At 51.4% G+C, this 17,590-nt stretch overlaps 1 protein-coding gene across 1 annotated transcript; it reads right to left on the reverse strand.

The window, feature by feature from the left end:
• Positions 1 to 6,012: 6,012 nt before the first annotated feature.
• Positions 6,013 to 15,872, reverse strand: NR2F1 (nuclear receptor subfamily 2 group F member 1). The gene is made up of 3 exons (XM_032846469.1): positions 15,085 to 15,872; positions 12,139 to 12,666; positions 6,013 to 7,053 (listed from the first exon to the last, which is right to left on the reverse strand). Exons 1-3 carry the CDS (start codon positions 15,545 to 15,547, stop codon positions 6,773 to 6,775), a joined length of 1,272 nt encoding a protein of 423 aa, XP_032702360.1. The 5' UTR covers positions 15,548 to 15,872; the 3' UTR covers positions 6,013 to 6,772.
• Positions 15,873 to 17,590: the final 1,718 nt, after the last annotated feature.

The raw sequence follows: 17,590 nt of genomic DNA on the forward strand, positions 1-17,590 counted from the left end.
ATATCGAGTTCCCTCTAAAAGGATCATTTCATGTGGGAGGTTGGACACAAAGTTTGCACTCGTGACTGGCATTCCAGTGAGAGACATGCATATTTTAAAACAACAAAGCAAGCAAGAAAGAAGGCTTAGGGGAGGGGGGGGGACTTGGAAAGAAGTTACTAAGTGACAAACATCTGTCAACATGGGATAATTTGTACACGCCGATGTAAAACTATCTGCCTCATTTGATGGAGTTCAAGGCGCAGGATCTAGGAGAGCAGTAGATAAGTATTTATCCCTATGAGAGGTACTTAACTAAGACACTTTTCCCAAAATAGGTGTAAGGTGATTAAAACTGTACGAATGAGTATAATCTTAAAATGTTTCTTAGAATAGCGGAGGCCTCTCAAATTGCTCATTTCTGACAGTTCACACAAAATTAGACCCCATTTCATTTTGAAAGGTGTACTTTACTTCAACAGTGGACTGATGAAGTAATAAACAGAACACTTATTATAGAAAATCAAATGAATTTTGTCATAACAAAAACAAAACCGAGCAGAAAAAAGAAGAGAAACAAAAATCTCAAACCACCCCTGGTTGCTGTGTTCTAGAAATCTTTAAAAGTACCAGCTTTACATGTGTATGTGAGCCAAACACATAAACATCCACCTCTCTGCATGTCAACAAGGAGAAATGGCAAAATATTTTCAGAGAATTTTCTCTCTCATTTAAGCTTGGAGTTTCAACAAACATACTACACTTTAAGAGAAGAAAGCAAAAAAAAAAACAAAAAACAAAAAACAAAAAACCAACTTCCTTCTTTAGGAGGGAAGTTTTTAAAAGCAGAGTGAAAAGATCAGGCAAGATCCTGAAACGTCTCTTTATACCCTGAATCTCCATCAACCACATGGAAGTTCAGGCTCCAGCTTCCACCGAGAAATCTTTTTCTCCTCCAGATCTGAAGACAAAAGGAGAGGAGGCCTGGTGGTGAGCGGGATATCTCTGTTAGTTGTCAGCGCAGGTCCATGGGTTAGGAATGCTAATGAGCCTCTTGGCCAGCTGAAGACTTGGTTCTCTCTCGCACACCCTGACGCTCACACACACTCGGGCTCCTGCGTGCCGACTGACAAGCACACAGACAGAGCCTCGTGCTCGATCCTGTCTCTCTCCTTTTTCCTCTGAGCCCAGAGATCGATCGCTGACCCCACTGTTGGGCCCACGCTTTATTTATCTGGCTGCGCAATGATATTATCAGCCTTAAACGTTATATACAGCAAATGTCCTCCTAAATCAACACAATAGGATAGCTTGCAGAGCCCAGCCTGGTCTGTCTTAAAGAAATCCCTGGCTATCTCTCTTCTCGTTCTCCCTCTCCCCTTCCTCACAGACACCCCTTCTCCCTTCCACCTCCACGACTACTGATTTTTATACAATGGACTTGGGATTTGATCCCTCGCTTTCAGCTTGGTTGGAGGAGGCCTTAGCAGACTAGGAGATGGATAGACACCATTATCCACCCATCACTGTGATCTCCATCAGGGGTTCCCTTGTCAGCCGGATCCAACTGCCTAGACCCACTCTATTCACATGACCCGGATTTCTCAAAATTGGGGTAGAAGAGAAGGCGAGGGGTGGAGAATCGAGTGTGCAACCTTGCACCGTGTTAATTGTTTTCTTTCCTCTCAATTACATTCATAAACCTATTTTCTGCATTGCATGTTATTTCTTTGTGCTTCAAAATTGAAACCACGTGCAGCCTTCTTCCCTCCGCACACACAATAAATGCGCTGCCCCCTCCCCCAACCCCATCACACAACTATTTACATCTTGGTTACTCACTCCGCGCTCCGGCCCAGCCTGGGAGAAGAAATTGGCCCCATGGGATTAGGTGAGGCTTTGTAAAAGCATCTCTCAAATCCGTATCTCGGGGCCCCCATCTGGGAGAGAGGCTCCTGGACTCCCCTCCCGGGCCTCCTCCCACCCCTTCCTCGCACAGGTGGTTGCGGCTTACTCTGGGAGAGCTAGCAGGGAGGACATCCAGAGAGACAGGCAGCTTCGCAGTGTCCCGCCCGGCCCACCCGCTGAGCACCCCTCGCCCTGGCCCTTTCCGCCCGCCCGCGAGGGGTCAGCGGTGGCCGCCAGCGCGCTTCTGCTCCCCCTGGTCCGTGCGCCCCGCGCACCGCAGAAACCCCTGCAGTGACCGGCTGCTCCCTGGGGAGCATTCTAGACCCAGGTCCTCCCAGGCAAAGAAGTCCCACCAAAAATAAATAAATAAACCCCAAAGGGGGGAAGGGGGAGCTGGAAAATGGATTCGCTGACAAGGAGAGATAATAAATGAGAGGCGCTTTCAGATAGATATCTCAGACGTGAAATTGCGCCCAGCTGGTTGTGTAAGCAAACAAATAGTTTCATGTTAGGAACTCTCAACTTGTGGCCTGATGAATAGAACACGACAGAGGTAAATGGGTCTTTAACTCATTTAGGAATACAACTCTTTGGCTTTCCAAGTCAAAGGCCCGGTGACGCCGCGGATCCCGAGCAGGCCCTCTAACAAGAGTTTTATTAGTTTTCACTTGTGTCTCCCTGCCTACCCTCCCCACTCTCCTTCATGGTTTTCCATTTGAAGAGACATTCAGGTGATTTGTTCTGGAGAACCCAGCAGTTTATGGGAGGTGATTCCCACACTACAGGAGATAGAAGGTCTGCCTATAAGCTGGGGAGGAGGATTTTTTAAAAATAAACTTTTTGCACTCTCTAAGCAGAGGAGTTCAGGTGGGCTTGGAGGGAAGGAGGCTCCGTATTCCTAGTGTCCCTGACCTCCAGGCTGGGCGATGGGGCCTCCGGAAGCTCACCCAGGCCCTTGGCGGCTGCGGGAGAGACCGTGAGCCTGAACCAGCGTCAGGGGCAGAGTCCCGCCCGGAAGCCCAAGGCTATTCTGGGGGCCAGGAGGCACGCCCATCCCCAGCCCCCAGGGCTTCCCCCAGGCCTGGTCGCAGTTTGGGGTGTGCGTGTGGGGGCAGAGGCCACATTTTAACTCCCTCAGGCCACTCTTTGTCCCCAGGCTGCGGATGAGGCGCAGTCGTGCCCTAGAAATTCCCAGAGGAGAGCACGTCCTAAGATGGCTTTTTTTGATGTTTTCAGAAAAGCTTGTGGCTAAAGTAGTTTAAACTGACTTCAAAGCCCTTAAAGTTCTCAGTCGCCCAGCAAGTGTTTGGGTTAGAAAGGGGAGCGTTGACTTTCATATGTCACAGGTAATTTTGAGAGGGAAGTCACCTTGTGTGGGCCGCTCTCCAACAGTTATGGTGTATTTCCTCCGGCCTTGGGGACCTGTCAGTTCTATCCCACCCAGTTATCCCAGTCCTGTTTTCCCAACTCCTTAGGGCTGCTATGCCTCTGCAGGCCAAGGCAGGGCTGCACGCCCTAAGGTGAGCGTGGAGCCCACATCTGCCTGCAGCCTCACACCCGAGTTCCACGGCTCCCCCTGGTGCTTGGCTCTAAAGCGGGCTCATTGCTCAGGGCCCCCTGGGTGGCCACCCAGGCAGAGGAAACTTCCATCCATTCCATGTTGCCTTCTGTCCAGTGGCTTCCAGGGTCCGAGGGGAGGCAGGGCACTGAGCGGGGGGCAGCCTGGCCACTACTGGGGCTGCCCTTCTGCACAGCAAGGAGGCCATGGGACAGCTCCAGCCCTTAGCTCCTGGGCCTCGGACACGGGTCGGGCCAGCCAGGGAGCCTTGAGAATGCTCAGGGAGCAGAGGGGGCCCTTCCGGGCTGATGGAAGGCTTAACCCGTGGCTTATGTACTGCAGTCTCGGCTCGGAAAGCTGCTAATAGTGTGAGCAGATTTGTGGGTCCGACCTCACGCTCTGAGGGGGAAGAGCCACGGAACTCAGGCAACCTGTCTCGCCCTGCGGGAGCACCCACAGAACCACTGAGTCTCTGGGGAGCCTCTGTCCCTCTGCTTGAGACCCACAGAGACCTCCGAAGACGAGTGAATGTAATGCTACCAAGGACACGGCACAGGAAAAACCCAGTGCCTGCAGCCCCCAGCCAGGTCCGCTGAGCATGGGAGCGAACCCCCTTTTCCCTCTCTGTTCCGCTCAGCTCCAGGGCCTCCTGGTTCTCTCATGGAGCCTGCAAGGGAGTCCGTGAAGCCATACAGAAGGAAGGCCTGCTCTTCTCCCTACGTTGTGGGGGTCGGCTCCGGGCTTAGGCTCAGGCTTTGAAAGGTCGCAGGGTTCCTCAGGCCATGGGCAATGCCCCCGGCCCAGTCCCGCAAAAAACAAGTAACCACTGTCACCTCCCGACCCAGGAGCAAGTGCCTCGTACATCCCAGGCCTTGGCTTCTGGAAGGGTCCCCACATTGGGCACCTTGTGCTTGGGCCTCCATATTGAAATTAATTGAAAAATACGTTTCCGACCTACAAAAATGTTTATCTATTTTCATCAGAGGGATCACACTGTAATGAATATATTTACATCTCATTTCAAGAAAGACAGCAAAGATCGGTGAGCACTTGGAGGCAGCTCTTCTCCCCTCCCCCTCAGTGCCTGGCTGTAGCCTACCCCACCCCAAACCACACATTCCCTGATCCAGCAAACCTAGAGGGCTCTCCAGGACTTTCTGGGAGGTGGTCGGGAGTTAAATATGAACTCTTCCCTTGCCCTTCGGGCCTTGGGCGCTCACTCTTCAGGGAAGTCAGCCTAGGCCCAAAGACATTGCCCCTGGGTGTAGTGGAAAGGGTGAGGCCCAGGGTGGGATGGGACCCAGGTGAAGGCAGGAAGTCCCCTCAGTGCCCCACGCACCACGCCCTGTACCAGCCTGCCTCCCTAAGGCTCAGGCCGGTGGCAGGTGGATCTGCCGGGGTTTCTCCACAGAGAGTGTGGCATTGCCCCCCCCGCCGCAGTGCGCTGCACCTAGAATATTAAAACCTGAGGTGGCTTGGAGCTTGTTAATACATTTTTAAAGGAGTGGGGGAACCTGGAGATTTCTGGACAGCAAATGAAAGCAAAACTTTGTCAATGACTTCTGAAAGTGAAGCTCTTGCCTTATCCAAGGCCTGTTTGGGGATGAGGGGTGGGGGAAGTGGTAAGAGGTGTTATTTCAAAAGATCTGGCTTTATTAATACATTAGGAAAAAGCTCCCTTGGTAGTATGTGTTCTCATAGTGCTGACTAGAATCCTATAAAACATTCATGCTCCAAAAGCTGTAACAGAGAGCAGCCCCCTATGCACACCCAAAGTGAGGCCTCAGCGGCAGGTTTCTGCCCTGGAAGGGCCATGAGAACCCAAACACTGCTCCTGGAAAGAACCTGCTCTAGCCTTGCTCACCTACTCCCAAGTTCCGGGTCCACACACATAAGTGCCATGGGGGTGGGGTGGGGTTGGGGGGTGAGTTCCCTTCACCCAGCTGAGCTCCAGAGCCCTCCAGGGAACCCCTGTCACAGGGTCAGGAGGGAAGAGTAAACCCTAGCCAACTCTGCAGTGGGCCATAAGGGGGAGTAAAAGTAGGTTTGACAGCGTTGAGGTCCTAACTCTTTCGCAGGGGGTGGGGGTGGGGGTGGAGGTCTAAAGTCCACTTACAGGTACAAGAGATTTCTGAGCAGCCCTCCCCTGCCTTTGACCCCCACATCAGCTGTCCACACCTCTCTGCAGCCTTGCCAGTCAGGCAAGTTCCCACCTGCAGTCAATGAAGCAGGTGGTCCCCAGACCCAGCCCCACTTGCAACCAAGCCTACCCCAGTCCCCGCTTATGTCCGTGCAGGGCACCAACCATCCACAAGGTCATAAGAGCTGCTGGGAACGCCCAAGATGCCCTGTCCTCTCCCTGCCCACCCCACCCCACACAGAGCCTGACCCTCCACATTTACAGGACCAAGGCAGTGGCTTGGTTTTAGGAAATAAACCTAGACCGCTTAATAATGGACCTTAAAAGTTTCCACCTTCGCCTCCCCATTCTAATAATAATTGGAGTGGAAATTAATTGGCGGGTTCTCTTGCACTTATGACATCTGTCAAGTAACCAGACACGTGGGTTTTGCTAAATTCTTTTATTTTTTGTTTAAATTTTCACTTCAATTTTAATTCTTGAAGAACAGCCTCGACAACATATATCGCACTCATTATAAGAAGCAAAGGGTTATATCAAAAATTATTAGTATAGAATCACAGGAAATCTGGTTTGGAACCAGAAAAAAATACAAAACAGATATAGATACATAGACACAGGACAATTTTTTATAATTATTTGGAAAATGTTATTTTCCCCTAATTCTTGTTTCCTTTTTTATGTGCATACGATGTTTAAATTTTACAAAAAAATGAAAATAAAGACTAGTATTTTACAAAATGAATAACAATGTTTGGGGCGTGTGTGTGTGTGTTTCTACATAGAATTCAGTCCACTTCCATGTGTTGTTTTCTGTACAGAATATATCCACATCCGTCCACAATAAATCCTGGAAGGTCCATTAGTCTCCTTCTGTTTTATTAAAATTTTCATGGTCCTCTCTTCCAATTTTTTTTTTTTCCTTTTCTCACCAGACACAAGGTCCTTTTTCTTTCCTTTCCAACATGTTCACAGATCTGATCCTAAAGAGAGTCTCTTTTTCTCCTCGTTTGCAGCTCGGGTTGCATTTCTGCAGGGTGGGCTGCTCATGTCGGCCCGGCCCACCTCCCCCCTGCCTGGCTGCACCCTGCAACAGCCGCCTGATGTCCCCGCAGCTTTGGAGTCCATGGCCCCCGCCGTCCAGTGAGTCTCTAGGGGGGCGGGGGCAGGTGGGGAGCGCCCAAGGTCTAGGAGCACTGGATGGACATGTAAGGCCAGTTGAAGCTGCTCCCAGACAGTAACATATCCCGGATGAGAGTTTCGATGGGGGTTTTACCTACCAAACGGACGAAGAAGAGCTGCTCGATGACCGAGGAGGACACGGTGCGCAGGGAGGGCAGTCGCAGTAGGAGTTTGCCGAAGCGGCTGGGCTGGTTAGGGTACTGGCTCCGCACGTACTCCTCCAGTGCGCACTGAGACTTCTCCTGCAGGCTCTCGATGTGGGCGGCGTCCGACAGGCCACAGGCATCTGCCCGTGCGGCCACAAGAAGGGCAGAAGAGGGGAGGGGACACACAGGTTAGTGAACACCAAAGGCACAAACAAACCCTCAGAAATGTTTTTAAGTTGATAAGAGGGAGGAAAGGAAATCGAAGGGAAAAGGGAAAAAAAATCCTCTTCTCCATACCTCCCCATTCCTTCTTCACCATTCCCTCCTCTCTGCCCCCAACACCAATAAAAATAAATCACACCCCCACCAAGCCTAGGGGAGCAGGAGACGGAAGCACACACGGGCAGAGGCAGCAACCTCTCCAGTCCCTTTGTTTTTTCCTCTTTCACCTTTGGATTAAATAATGTACGATGTTGGAGCCATGTTTGCCGTGCGGAGCAACCTGTCCTCCGCCTGGAGGGGAGCATCATTCTGCTGTGCTCATTAAAGGGAGGACTTTTGCCCCCTTTGCCCCTGATTTTGGGGTGTTCAGAAGCCCTGAAGAAATACGTAGCTTGGGGGCAGTTTTTACAGGCTTCTTGGAGTCCTCCCTCTCAAACCCAAATGACCCCAACCAAAATCTTCAAGGAGAACTTAGACTGTCTAGTGAATAAACACCTGGGAGGGGTAAGGAATCATGGGCGGGCAGTGTGTGGACTCAGATGGAGCCCATGATTTAGCAATACAGGATTTGAGATCCGCTATCTATGCGACCAAGAACTCTGTAGCAAGCCTCGGTGAGGGTGTACACTTCTATCTGTGCTTTAGATCAAGTAATTGAAAATTGGTCACATCTCTGTAAAGCTGTATAATAATCAGAAGGAATATGGCTCAGTTACTCCAGGCTGTGGAAAGGAGACATCTTCAACGATCATACACAAAGCTGGGTGGAGGCAGCTGCTGTTGCTGCTTCCAAACTGGGAGGTGGGGAGTTGAGGGGGGAATTGGGGAGAGAGGCTTCCTGTCAGAGGACCAAGGGGGAAAAAGGCACTTACACACAATGACAGCATCTTAAAACCTGTGTGTTTATCTCATATCAACCAAGGCTCTTCATGGTCTCCTAAAAATATTTCAAGACAGTAGTTTATACTATATAAACTAACTAAAGGCAAAGAAATGGAAGAGAAGGTGGAATCAGAAGAATGAAGTGAAAGCTTCCTCTCTTAGTTCAAACACCCATGTTATTTCTTATATTAATAATAAATATTTAAAAAACAGAAAGATCACAGAGGAGCCCTTAGCCAGTCAGGAGGTTGACTAGAGATCAAAGGCAGAATTTGCTAATATATAGATCTGGGGAGAAATTCATGCATGGTGATGCCCCCGAAAGGACATTATATAATCGTGAGTGGGCAAGTGTGACCCCAAGAAGTCCTACCAAGTGATTCAAAGTGAAACCCGTGTCTGCTGAGTTTCTGAGCTTTATGTCTTTGTATTTCAAGAACTGGGATTTACAAAGCACTCTAATACCTTCATCTACAAGGCAATGGCCTTGAGCAAAAATACAAATAAAACTAGTGCTAATTCAAGGACTTCTAAGGGGGGGGGGTCTCCTTTGACCCTGGATCCAGAATGCGTTCCTCTCAGATGTCTAATTACTCCTGGCCAGCCACCCGGGTGCATCCACACTGGCCTGACCTGGGAAGCCAGTGAGATTTTATGGCTAGCAGGGCGAGGCAGGGGCACTTTAGGGCTCCACTACTCAGAGGGGGTGGGGTGCTGAGGTCTGCCCTTGGCCTTACTTGCTAACCTGGCCCTGCTGAATGGCCACCACGCACACTCATATTTACATATATCTTCCTTTACATGCATTATCTGCCCATTATGACACAGGATCCCTTTCAGCCTCAGACAATGTAGTATGAAAAGGACCCACTGATACCCCAGCAGATTTTTTTAAAGACCCATATGGCATCCCCTCAGGTCTGTAAAATATTTATCTGATGTGCACAATTAGGGCCCCCGGAGTGCAACGACACTACCCTTCTCCCAGCTAGGCCAGTCCAAGGGAGAGAAGCCCGGGAAGGGCTTGCCTGGGCCCTGGGCTGGCTGCTTGGATTTCTTTCCTCCTTTGAAGGCAGAATGCCTGTAGCGGGGGCCAGGCTGCCAGGTGCCAGCCGGACAGCTCTGTGGCCTCCCTCCAGCAGGAGTCCCACTTCAGGTCTGGATTCCCACTCTAGATATTCATCCCCACTCTGGATATTCCTGCAACAGGAGTCCCCCAACTATGGACAGAGAGTCTGAGCTCTCAGATCGACTGGGTGGCTGTGGCAGCAAAGCGAGGTGAGCAGGGGGGGCGTAGTGAAGTACATATTTACATTCCATGAGATATACCCGAGATCAGAAAAGGAGGGACAATATACAGAATCCATGCCTCACTTTTTATGTGGTGGTGTCAATGCGGGAAACTTCTATATTTCTTCTACAGTATATGGAAAAGAAATTATGTAAATAAATAACCATTACTGCTCAGGCCCTCCCGGCTTAGCCTTTGTAGTGCAGAGAATGTATTTCATGGTGTGCATTCAAAAGAGTTTAGTGTTCAGGAAATATAGATGTAATCAGGTGCCATAACTAGAAATCAAAGTTATTATTGTGCTGAAAATGGATTTATTGTATTTATGTTAACTAGATGGCTCCTTTCAGAGGAGGTCCCATTTATTTGAGGGAATATTTAGGTGTATGAATTAATGAATTTTTTAAGAAAGTAAGTTCAGGTCATGACCTAGTCCTTGGATGCTTTCCAGAATATTAAGGATTAAGCATACCATCCGGAGGCCAAATGTGAAAACCACCGCAGGGAACCCCCCGTGCCAGCTTCAAATACTTAGCCGGAGCAAACCTCGTTGGACAATATGTCTAAAACTGTCTTTTCCATCATTCAAAGTTTGCTTAAAAGTTGGATGACTTTGAGAAGGCTTCCCATGAATTCCCTTCTGGCTAGCAATCAAAACAAGTTTAGTCAAAAGTGGAAATGTGTTGTATGGAGAAGGGGGGTGAATTACTACTGACAGCTCCATTTCCATTTTCAAATATTCTGTTTGCAATTTTCTAACAAAATAATGTTATTGTTCACTTCTCAGCCTCCCCTGCACCTTGAAGACGTAGTTGGGAAACTTCTCCGGGAAAACTTTTTAAAAAGGAACACTTTTCACGGGGATGTTTTAGGATGGAAAGTTGAAAGAAAAGCATGAATAATTCCACCATCTTCCCTGCGGCCAGCACAGCCCACGCCTCTCTCTGGGAAAGGGCAGGAGATCAGAAAAGTCAAGGGAGTTCAAAGAACCTAAGTAGGGGACACGGAAAAGGGAGGAAAGACCTTTCCTGAGAAGACCTCTGTCCAGCTCCAAGTCACATTTCTGCTTCAAGACACCTCACTGGATGAGATTTTAAAACCCCAGCTTCCCCGACACTGGCTTGCTTCCTGATTAATTTGGCTAAAGAGCTGGGTAGTCGAGAGCCAGACAGGCCCCAGGCCTGCCAGAGCGAAAGCAGCCCGGTCGCTGCTTCCCAGGCTCTTTGTCACTTTTGAAAAACACGTTTCCATCAAGAAGACTTATTAAGATAAAATGCATTCAAACACTGAGGAGGCTATTCAATAAATCTTCCATTTGTTTTAAGGTTTGCACTTTATCCTCTTGCAAAGAATAACTCCCTCTCCCACTAGCAGACCTGCATTTGCACTGAAAGTAAAAGGGGGGCAGTCCAAGTCCACGGCTCTGGCCACCCTGCATACAAATGAGATGCTCTTGTCTAAATAAATTATCTGCTGTTCAGATCGATATTAATACTACATTTGCTACATTACAATATTGTGCAAATTTAAGAGTCATTTTAATACAATGTAAATACGATTCTTCACGCATGAAAGCCAGGAAATATTGATAGATTATACCATTGCTTACTGTTCAACAAGGCCTTGGGAAAAGGGTTTTGCCATCTCTGCTCGGGAATGGTTTTAATTTGGCCTTTGGAGGTCCTGGCTCTAGGATAGATTTATTAGGATGGTTTATTTGTTCTCTGAATGGAGGAATTAAAAACAATAGTGCCAATAATGGGAGTAAAACTGCAGCTAACCCTACTCACAGTGGGCAAGGCCCCGGGACCCAGTCTGAGCAGCTCGGTTCCCCCACCAGCCTCCTTTCTGGCTTTGTTTATATTTCCCCCCATTACCTGCTGTCCCGGGTGTTTATATGTTTCCCTCTTGCAGGTTACAATAATAAAAAGCGGGCACTGTTCTCAGAGGCTCTGACTAGAGCCTTCAAAGGCAACGTTAATGCACTTTCCTGGAAGTTAATTTGAACCATCTATCATAAGAGAAATTGTTAGCATGCATGTTACCACCACCTACATTTAATTTGATATTTTTAAGGCACTCTGTTAAATTTCCAATCTTCGTGTGTTTTGCGTGGATAGGAGATTTATCTCTGGGGCGGGAATCCTCCCATACTTGCGGGTTCTACCGTATCCCTTTTGTTTTTTATCTTTCTTGTTTAGATTGAATCCGTTTTTTACGACCCTCAATAACCTCAGCAACTGCAAACATGAATGGTTTCCGATAAGGGAAAATCAGGCAGCAATAAAGCGGGATTATTTATGATTTATTTGCGCGTATTCTTCTCTTTCCACCTCTGTGTGTGTCTCTCTGTGTCGGGAAACACATCCAGGGAGCGTGCCACACAGAGGAGAAAGCCACATTCCCACGTTCTCTTCCTTCCCTCTCCTCCCCCAGAAACTCTAAACGCTGGCGCACACCACACGCACACACATGCACACCGCACACACGCGCAGCCAGACCGTCCCCACGCCCCCCCGCAACCCCTGCCACACACACAAGACGCGCACCCGCCGCCGCCGCAGCCCCGCATGGGGGTCCGGGCCCCCAGGCCGGGCCGCCCGCCGCCCGCCTCCCAGCCGCCTCGGCTCCCGCACCGCCGCGCTCCCAAGATGGCAGCGGCGCCGCGGGCCGCGTCCGGGCGCTGGGGCCGCAAGTCCCGGCCAGGCCGAAGGTCGGGCTCAGGCCGGCGGGGCCCGCGCGGCGACACGGCGTAGGATGCCGGGCCGGGCGGAGCGCGGCCTGCTGTCGTCCCCGGAGCGGCCTGCCCTCCCGGCGACCACAGCCTCACCTGACGTGAACAGCACGATGGCTTTGAGGCAGCTGTACTCGGCCGAGTCGACGTGCAGCGCCTTGAGCTTCTCCACCTGCTCCTGGAAGATGCGGATGTGGTCCATGAAGGCCACGACGCGGTCGGCGGACATGGGCGAGGCGTGCAGGCCGGCGGCGGCCAGCAGCGGCGCCACGTGCAGCGGCATGGAGCACTGGGCCGCGTTGAGCACGAACAGCTCGCTCCAGGTGAGGCGCAGCAGCGACACTTGGTCGGTGATCTGCAGATCCGGGAAGAAGGGGATGTTTCGGGCCCACTCGACGGCGCTGAAGAGCAGGCGCGCGGCCAGCTCGCAGATGTTCTCGATGCCCATGATGTTGTTGGGCTGCATGCATTGGCTGCCGTAGCGCGACGTGGGGTAGGGTTCCGCGCGCAGCAGCAGCGAGATGTAGCCGGACAGGTAGCAGTGGCCGTTGAGGGGGTCCCCGTTGGTGAGTGCGTACTGGCCTGGATTGGGTTGGGTTGGAGGCATTCTTCCTCGCTGAACCGCTGACAAAAAGAAAGAGAGAAAAGAGGCAATGTGCATCCAGGGGGCTTGCGAACATCGGCGCGCCGCAGCGCACCCGACACAATGCGGAGGCTCTTCCTACAGCCACACGCGCCCGGCGCATCTTCTCTCGCGCTCGCTCTCACTCACAGCCCACACCGGGAGGAAATCAGGGGTGAGGGCCTCCAGCTCCGCGGCTCAATATGTCCAGCCATCGCCTGCGCCCCTGGCCACCCTAGCCCTGCCAGAACTAGGCCTGATCTCAGGGCCCCCAGCCCGGCATGGCCAAGAAAGTGCCACCCAACCCCTCCACCACCAAGGTGTAACACACCGGTTAATGAAATCCCACTCACCCCTCCAGAAGGAAACAAATCAGAGTAAAACAAAAACAAACAAAAAAGAACAGGCGAAACCAGAGGAAGGTTGTGGTTCTAGGCAAATGCCTAGCGCCTCTTCATTTGCAAGCAAGCAGTGTTTTGCTCAAAATGTTTCCATATTCTCTCAAAATGCTATAGAATTATCCTTAAAATAGATACAAGTTACATAACCATTTACAACTTTTGAATAGAAAACAAGTATCCTGCACCCCTCCCCTGCCCCCTCCTCCCCTTCGCCCCACACAAAGTTCACTGTTAAAAGCAACAGAAAATTGAAAAATTCCAAGAAAAAGTAGAACTTACAGTAGCCAAACATTATTGAAAAAAGTGGGAAATATAATTAATGTCTGTCCTGTGAGGTGCCACTGCAACCTGCAGCCAGCTTTTACCCAGTGAATGCACGAGCTTGCAACTGCAAAAACACTGGATTCATTAACCATCTGAATGCAAAACGTAAGCATGCTTTGAGTTCTTAAAGCTGACCAAAGTTTTTTTTTTTTTTTAATGTGTATGTTTTACTTCAACAGTGCCAGCGTTTTAAATTGCCATGTAAACAAAGACAACTTTAGGAAAAGTTAGGGCTACTGAACTCTCCCCCCAACAAATTAATATAGATATGTCCATGTACACATAGCTGTCTTATTTCAGGTTGTGCACTATTTTTTTAAATTTGCTTTGATTCTAATTTTAATGCAAGTCCCAATGCAATTTAAGCTCTTGAAACATAACAGCTAGAATACTTTTTTTTCTAATTATAGTTTTGAACTTGGCAGTTATTTTTCAATTAAATGAGAGCACAATTCAGTTTTTTTTTTTTCAGATGCCTACAAAAATCTCCCTGGAGCTAGAAATGAAGTCGTCATATTTGCCTGCTCCTTGAGATCTGAAGGAATTCAATTTCTTTTCTTGTGGCATATAAAATATAATTTTAAAGTCAATTACAAGAAGGAGTAATCTGCATTCTGCAAAATTGACTGGTTAGCTAATTTGACTATAAGACATCTTTAATGATTGTCAGGAGATAAACTTTAACTATAAACGGCTAAATATATTTATAAGAAAAGTGCTGCATCTCTTGCCACATGAACATGAAGCATATCTAAATACAACATCAAAAGTTGTGTTAAAAGAAACCAAACCCATACAACACAGGGATTAAATGAAGTGGAAGCTCATGCCAGCTGCAGTCTATGCATTATAGCCAAATCAGAAGGATCGGTAAATGCCGTTGTAAATTGTAATTTGTATGCAGTATTTAAGCAGAGGGTGGAGTTTGATGAAGAAATAAAACGAGTATCATGCTTTTAAAAAAATGACACAACTATGAAAGGACGGTTCAGTCACAAACTTTCCTTTCAAAGTAGAGGGGTGAAAACAAGGCCACAGCTCTGGAGGAGGCGGCCCCAGCTCGGTGAAGAGGAGAGGAAACCAGTGAACAGGCCAGAAGCCCCCCTTCCCCCCTAATTAGACCTACAAGTGCAATAAATCTCACTCCTCTTTTTCCAAGCTAAGCTTCCAAAAGGATGATGCAGCAATGAATCTATGGTTCAGGGTACTCCAGTCCCCAGCCCTCCCCAATTTTAAATAAAGGGTATGAAGAGGTGGAGGGGAAAGTGGAATGAAAAACACAGAAGAGTTTTCTGGGGGAAATCAGCACCCCTCCCCAAGTTCATGCCAGCACAGCCCCCAAGCATCCTCACGCACACGCGGGAAAGAGACACACACCGAGCACATCCAAGACAGAGGAAGTAAGGGATTTTAAGCCACAGCTCACGATCCCAGGGACACAATCCTGAGCAGGCAGCAGGAGGGGTGGAGGAGCCAGGGAGAGGAGCGCAGGCCGGGAGGGGGAGGCAGCGGCAGCGAGCTTGGTTGGGGGGGGGGGGACGCCGGGGGAGGAAGGCAGCGGGGACAGGGGAAGCTGGGACGGGGCCGGGACCGCAGGAGCTCCAGCCCCATACAGCAGCCACCCCCTCGAGAGAAAGAAAGAGGGTCGGGGAGGCGGGCGAAGCTCAGGGAAAGAAGCAGAGAAGAAATATTCACCTTCCCGCCTCATGCCCACTTTGAGGCACTTCTTGAGGCGGCAGTATTGGCACTGGTTGCGGTGGTGCTGGTCGATGGGACAGTTCCTGTTGGCACGGCATGTGTAAGTTAAGTTCCTGCGGACGCTCCTCTTGAAGAAACTTTTGCAGCCCTCGCAGGTGAATTGGCCGTAGTGCTTGCCGCTCGACTTGTCCCCGCACACCACGCACTCGATGTGCTGCTGGCTCTGGCCCGAGCCGGGCGGGCCCTGGCCCTTGTCCCCTGCCGTGCCGGGGGTGGCGGGCGCTCCGGGCTGGCCCGGGGTCTGCGGCGTGTGCGGCGCACCCGAGCCCGCCTGCTGCTGCTGCTCGCCGCCGCCGCCGCCGCCGCCGCGGGCCGCTTGCGCTGCGGGGTTGGGGCCGCCGGGGTTGCCCCCGGCCACGTCGTCCTGCGGATCTCGCCAGCTGCTAACTACCATTGCCATATCTTTGGGCCCGGGGAGCGCTGGGGGGAGCCGAGCTGCTCGCCGAGGGCCGCGGGGCGCGCGAGCGCGCTGGGAGGGGAAGGGGAAGGGGAAGGGGGGAGGGGGAGGGGGCGGGGGGCCCGCCGGGCGCCCCGGGGTCGCGGGAGCCGAGCCCGAGCCGGGCACCGGCCGCTGCCTCCGCCGCCGCCGCCGCTGCCGCCGCTACTGCCTCGGCCGCCCCGCTGCTGCTGCGCGCCCGCCCGCCCTGCTGGCGTTTTGTTGTGGTTCCTGCTGTTTTCTTTCTCTCTTTTTGCAGCCCCCCCAGGCTCTCTGGCTCCCCCCCCAACACCCCTGCTCCCCTCGCCCGCTCCCCCCGCTCTCCGATCCTGGGGGGGCCACGCTCTCCTTCCCCCCCCTCCCCACCCCCCCCCCACCGAGCAAGCTCCCTTCTCTCGCTTTTTTCTTCTTCCCCAAGTTGCAAAATCAGAAATGGCACAGGCGGCAGCCGGGAGCGGCGCGGGGCGCAGCGCCGGGGGCGGCGGGCATGGGCCACGGCGCGCGCACACACTCGCCCTCCGCCTCGCCCGCACCCCCGCGCACACACACACTCTCACACACACTCGCTCACCCGCGCCGGGCGCCCGCCCGCCCGCCGGCCGCTCCGGCTACACGCTGCGCGCCGGCTGAGCCGACATAGAGGAAGCCGGCGAGGGCGGCGGCGGCGGCGGCGGAGGCGGAGGAGGCGGAGGAGGAGGAGGAGGAGGAGGTCGCGGCTGCAGGCGCCGCTGGAGTCGCCGCCTCAGCTGCAGCGGCGAGCGCCGCTGGAGGAGCCGGGGCCCGGGCGGGAGTCCGAGCTGGAGTCGGGGCCGCAGCCGGAGCGCGAGCCCGAGTCGGGGCCGCCCGCGCCGCCGCTGCTGTCCCGGCGGGAGCCCTCGCTGGGCTCGGGATTGAGGGGAGCGCGGTGAGCCGAGCAGGGCGCGGGGCGAGGCTGCCGGCGGTGATCAGGGAGCGTTGGTGTCGGGGGGCCAGGTCCAGGGCTGGACGCAGCCAGCCATTCAGGAAGGCAGCGCTGGAGAGAGGGAGGCAGCCGGCGAGGAGGATCACACACTTTGCTCTTTTTGTTGTGCCGGTGGCGCCGGGCTCTCGCTGCCTTCTTCTTTCGGGAGGTGACGGAGAGGGAGAAAAATACGAGATAATTCACGCCGGCGACGAAATCACAGCGAAATCGAAAAAATAAAAATCAGAAGAAAAAGAATTGCAATAAAAAAAAAAGCGAGAGACATCCAAAGTAGGTCGAATAAATAATCCTCTTCTTTTCCTCTTTCTTGCTCCTTCTTCTGCTTCTTCTGCTATAACACACAGAGCTAGTTAAAAAAACCCTGGAGATCGCCCAAAAATGTTCTTTTTTTAGTATTTTAAATAAGTGCTCTTCAGCCGGGAACCAACACCCTCCCTCCAAAAAAAATCATATATGTATAAAATAACGATAAGAAGAATACGAAGGGGGTGCCTCCTCCTCCTCCTCCTTTTTTTTTTTTTTTAAGTTTAGCCCTCTCTCTTCTGCAGGAATGGAGTAAAAGACAAGGAGGAGGGAGAAAAAGAGAAAGAAGAGGAATACAAGGGAAACAACTAATAGAATATGTAAGAAAAGAAAAGGGAGAGAGGAGAGAAGGGAAGAGAAGAGAGAGAAAGAGATTGAGAGAGACTGAGAGAGAGAGGCGGAGGAGGAGAAGAGAGAGACAGAGAAGAGAGAGAGAGGAGAGAGAGAGAGAGAGAGAGACCCCAAAATTGAATGCGTTTAAACGGGAGGACTCGCAGAGCAATGTTTCCGAAAGGGGGATCTGCGCGAATGTCTGTATATAGTGAACTTTGACACTACTATTGAAACTGACACGTTTCTATGGAGATCGCTGCCTTATATGGAGCTCGTGTCAAGGAGCCAAGAGAAGGGCTGCTGGCAACTGATAATCAAAGGCGACTGACTGGTCAGAGCCCTGAATCGGGGGGGAGAGAAAATGGGAGTCTAAGGTTAGCCAAGCCTCCAGCACGCCATTGGTTGGAGAG

The sequence above is a fragment of the Lontra canadensis genome, unplaced genomic scaffold, assembly GCF_010015895.1.
Source record: "Lontra canadensis isolate GAN:19392208 unplaced genomic scaffold, GSC_riverotter_1.0 scaffold4, whole genome shotgun sequence".
Classification (NCBI taxonomy): domain Eukaryota; kingdom Metazoa; phylum Chordata; class Mammalia; order Carnivora; family Mustelidae; genus Lontra; species Lontra canadensis.

Bases quoted from the DNA above. Each gene is read 5' to 3' on its own strand.
- NR2F1 (XM_032846469.1), bottom strand. From the start codon at position 15,547: ATGGCAATGGTAGTTAGCAGCTGGCGAGATCCGCAGGACGACGTGGCC. The intron at 12,667-15,084 runs GTGAATATTTCT...TCTTTTTGTCAG, and splicing joins AGTGGGCATGAGGCGGGAAG to CGGTTCAGCGAGGAAGAATG. The intron at 7,054-12,138 runs GTGAGGCTGTGG...CCGCACGGGCAG, and splicing joins CATCGTGCTGTTCACGTCAG to ATGCCTGTGGCCTGTCGGAC.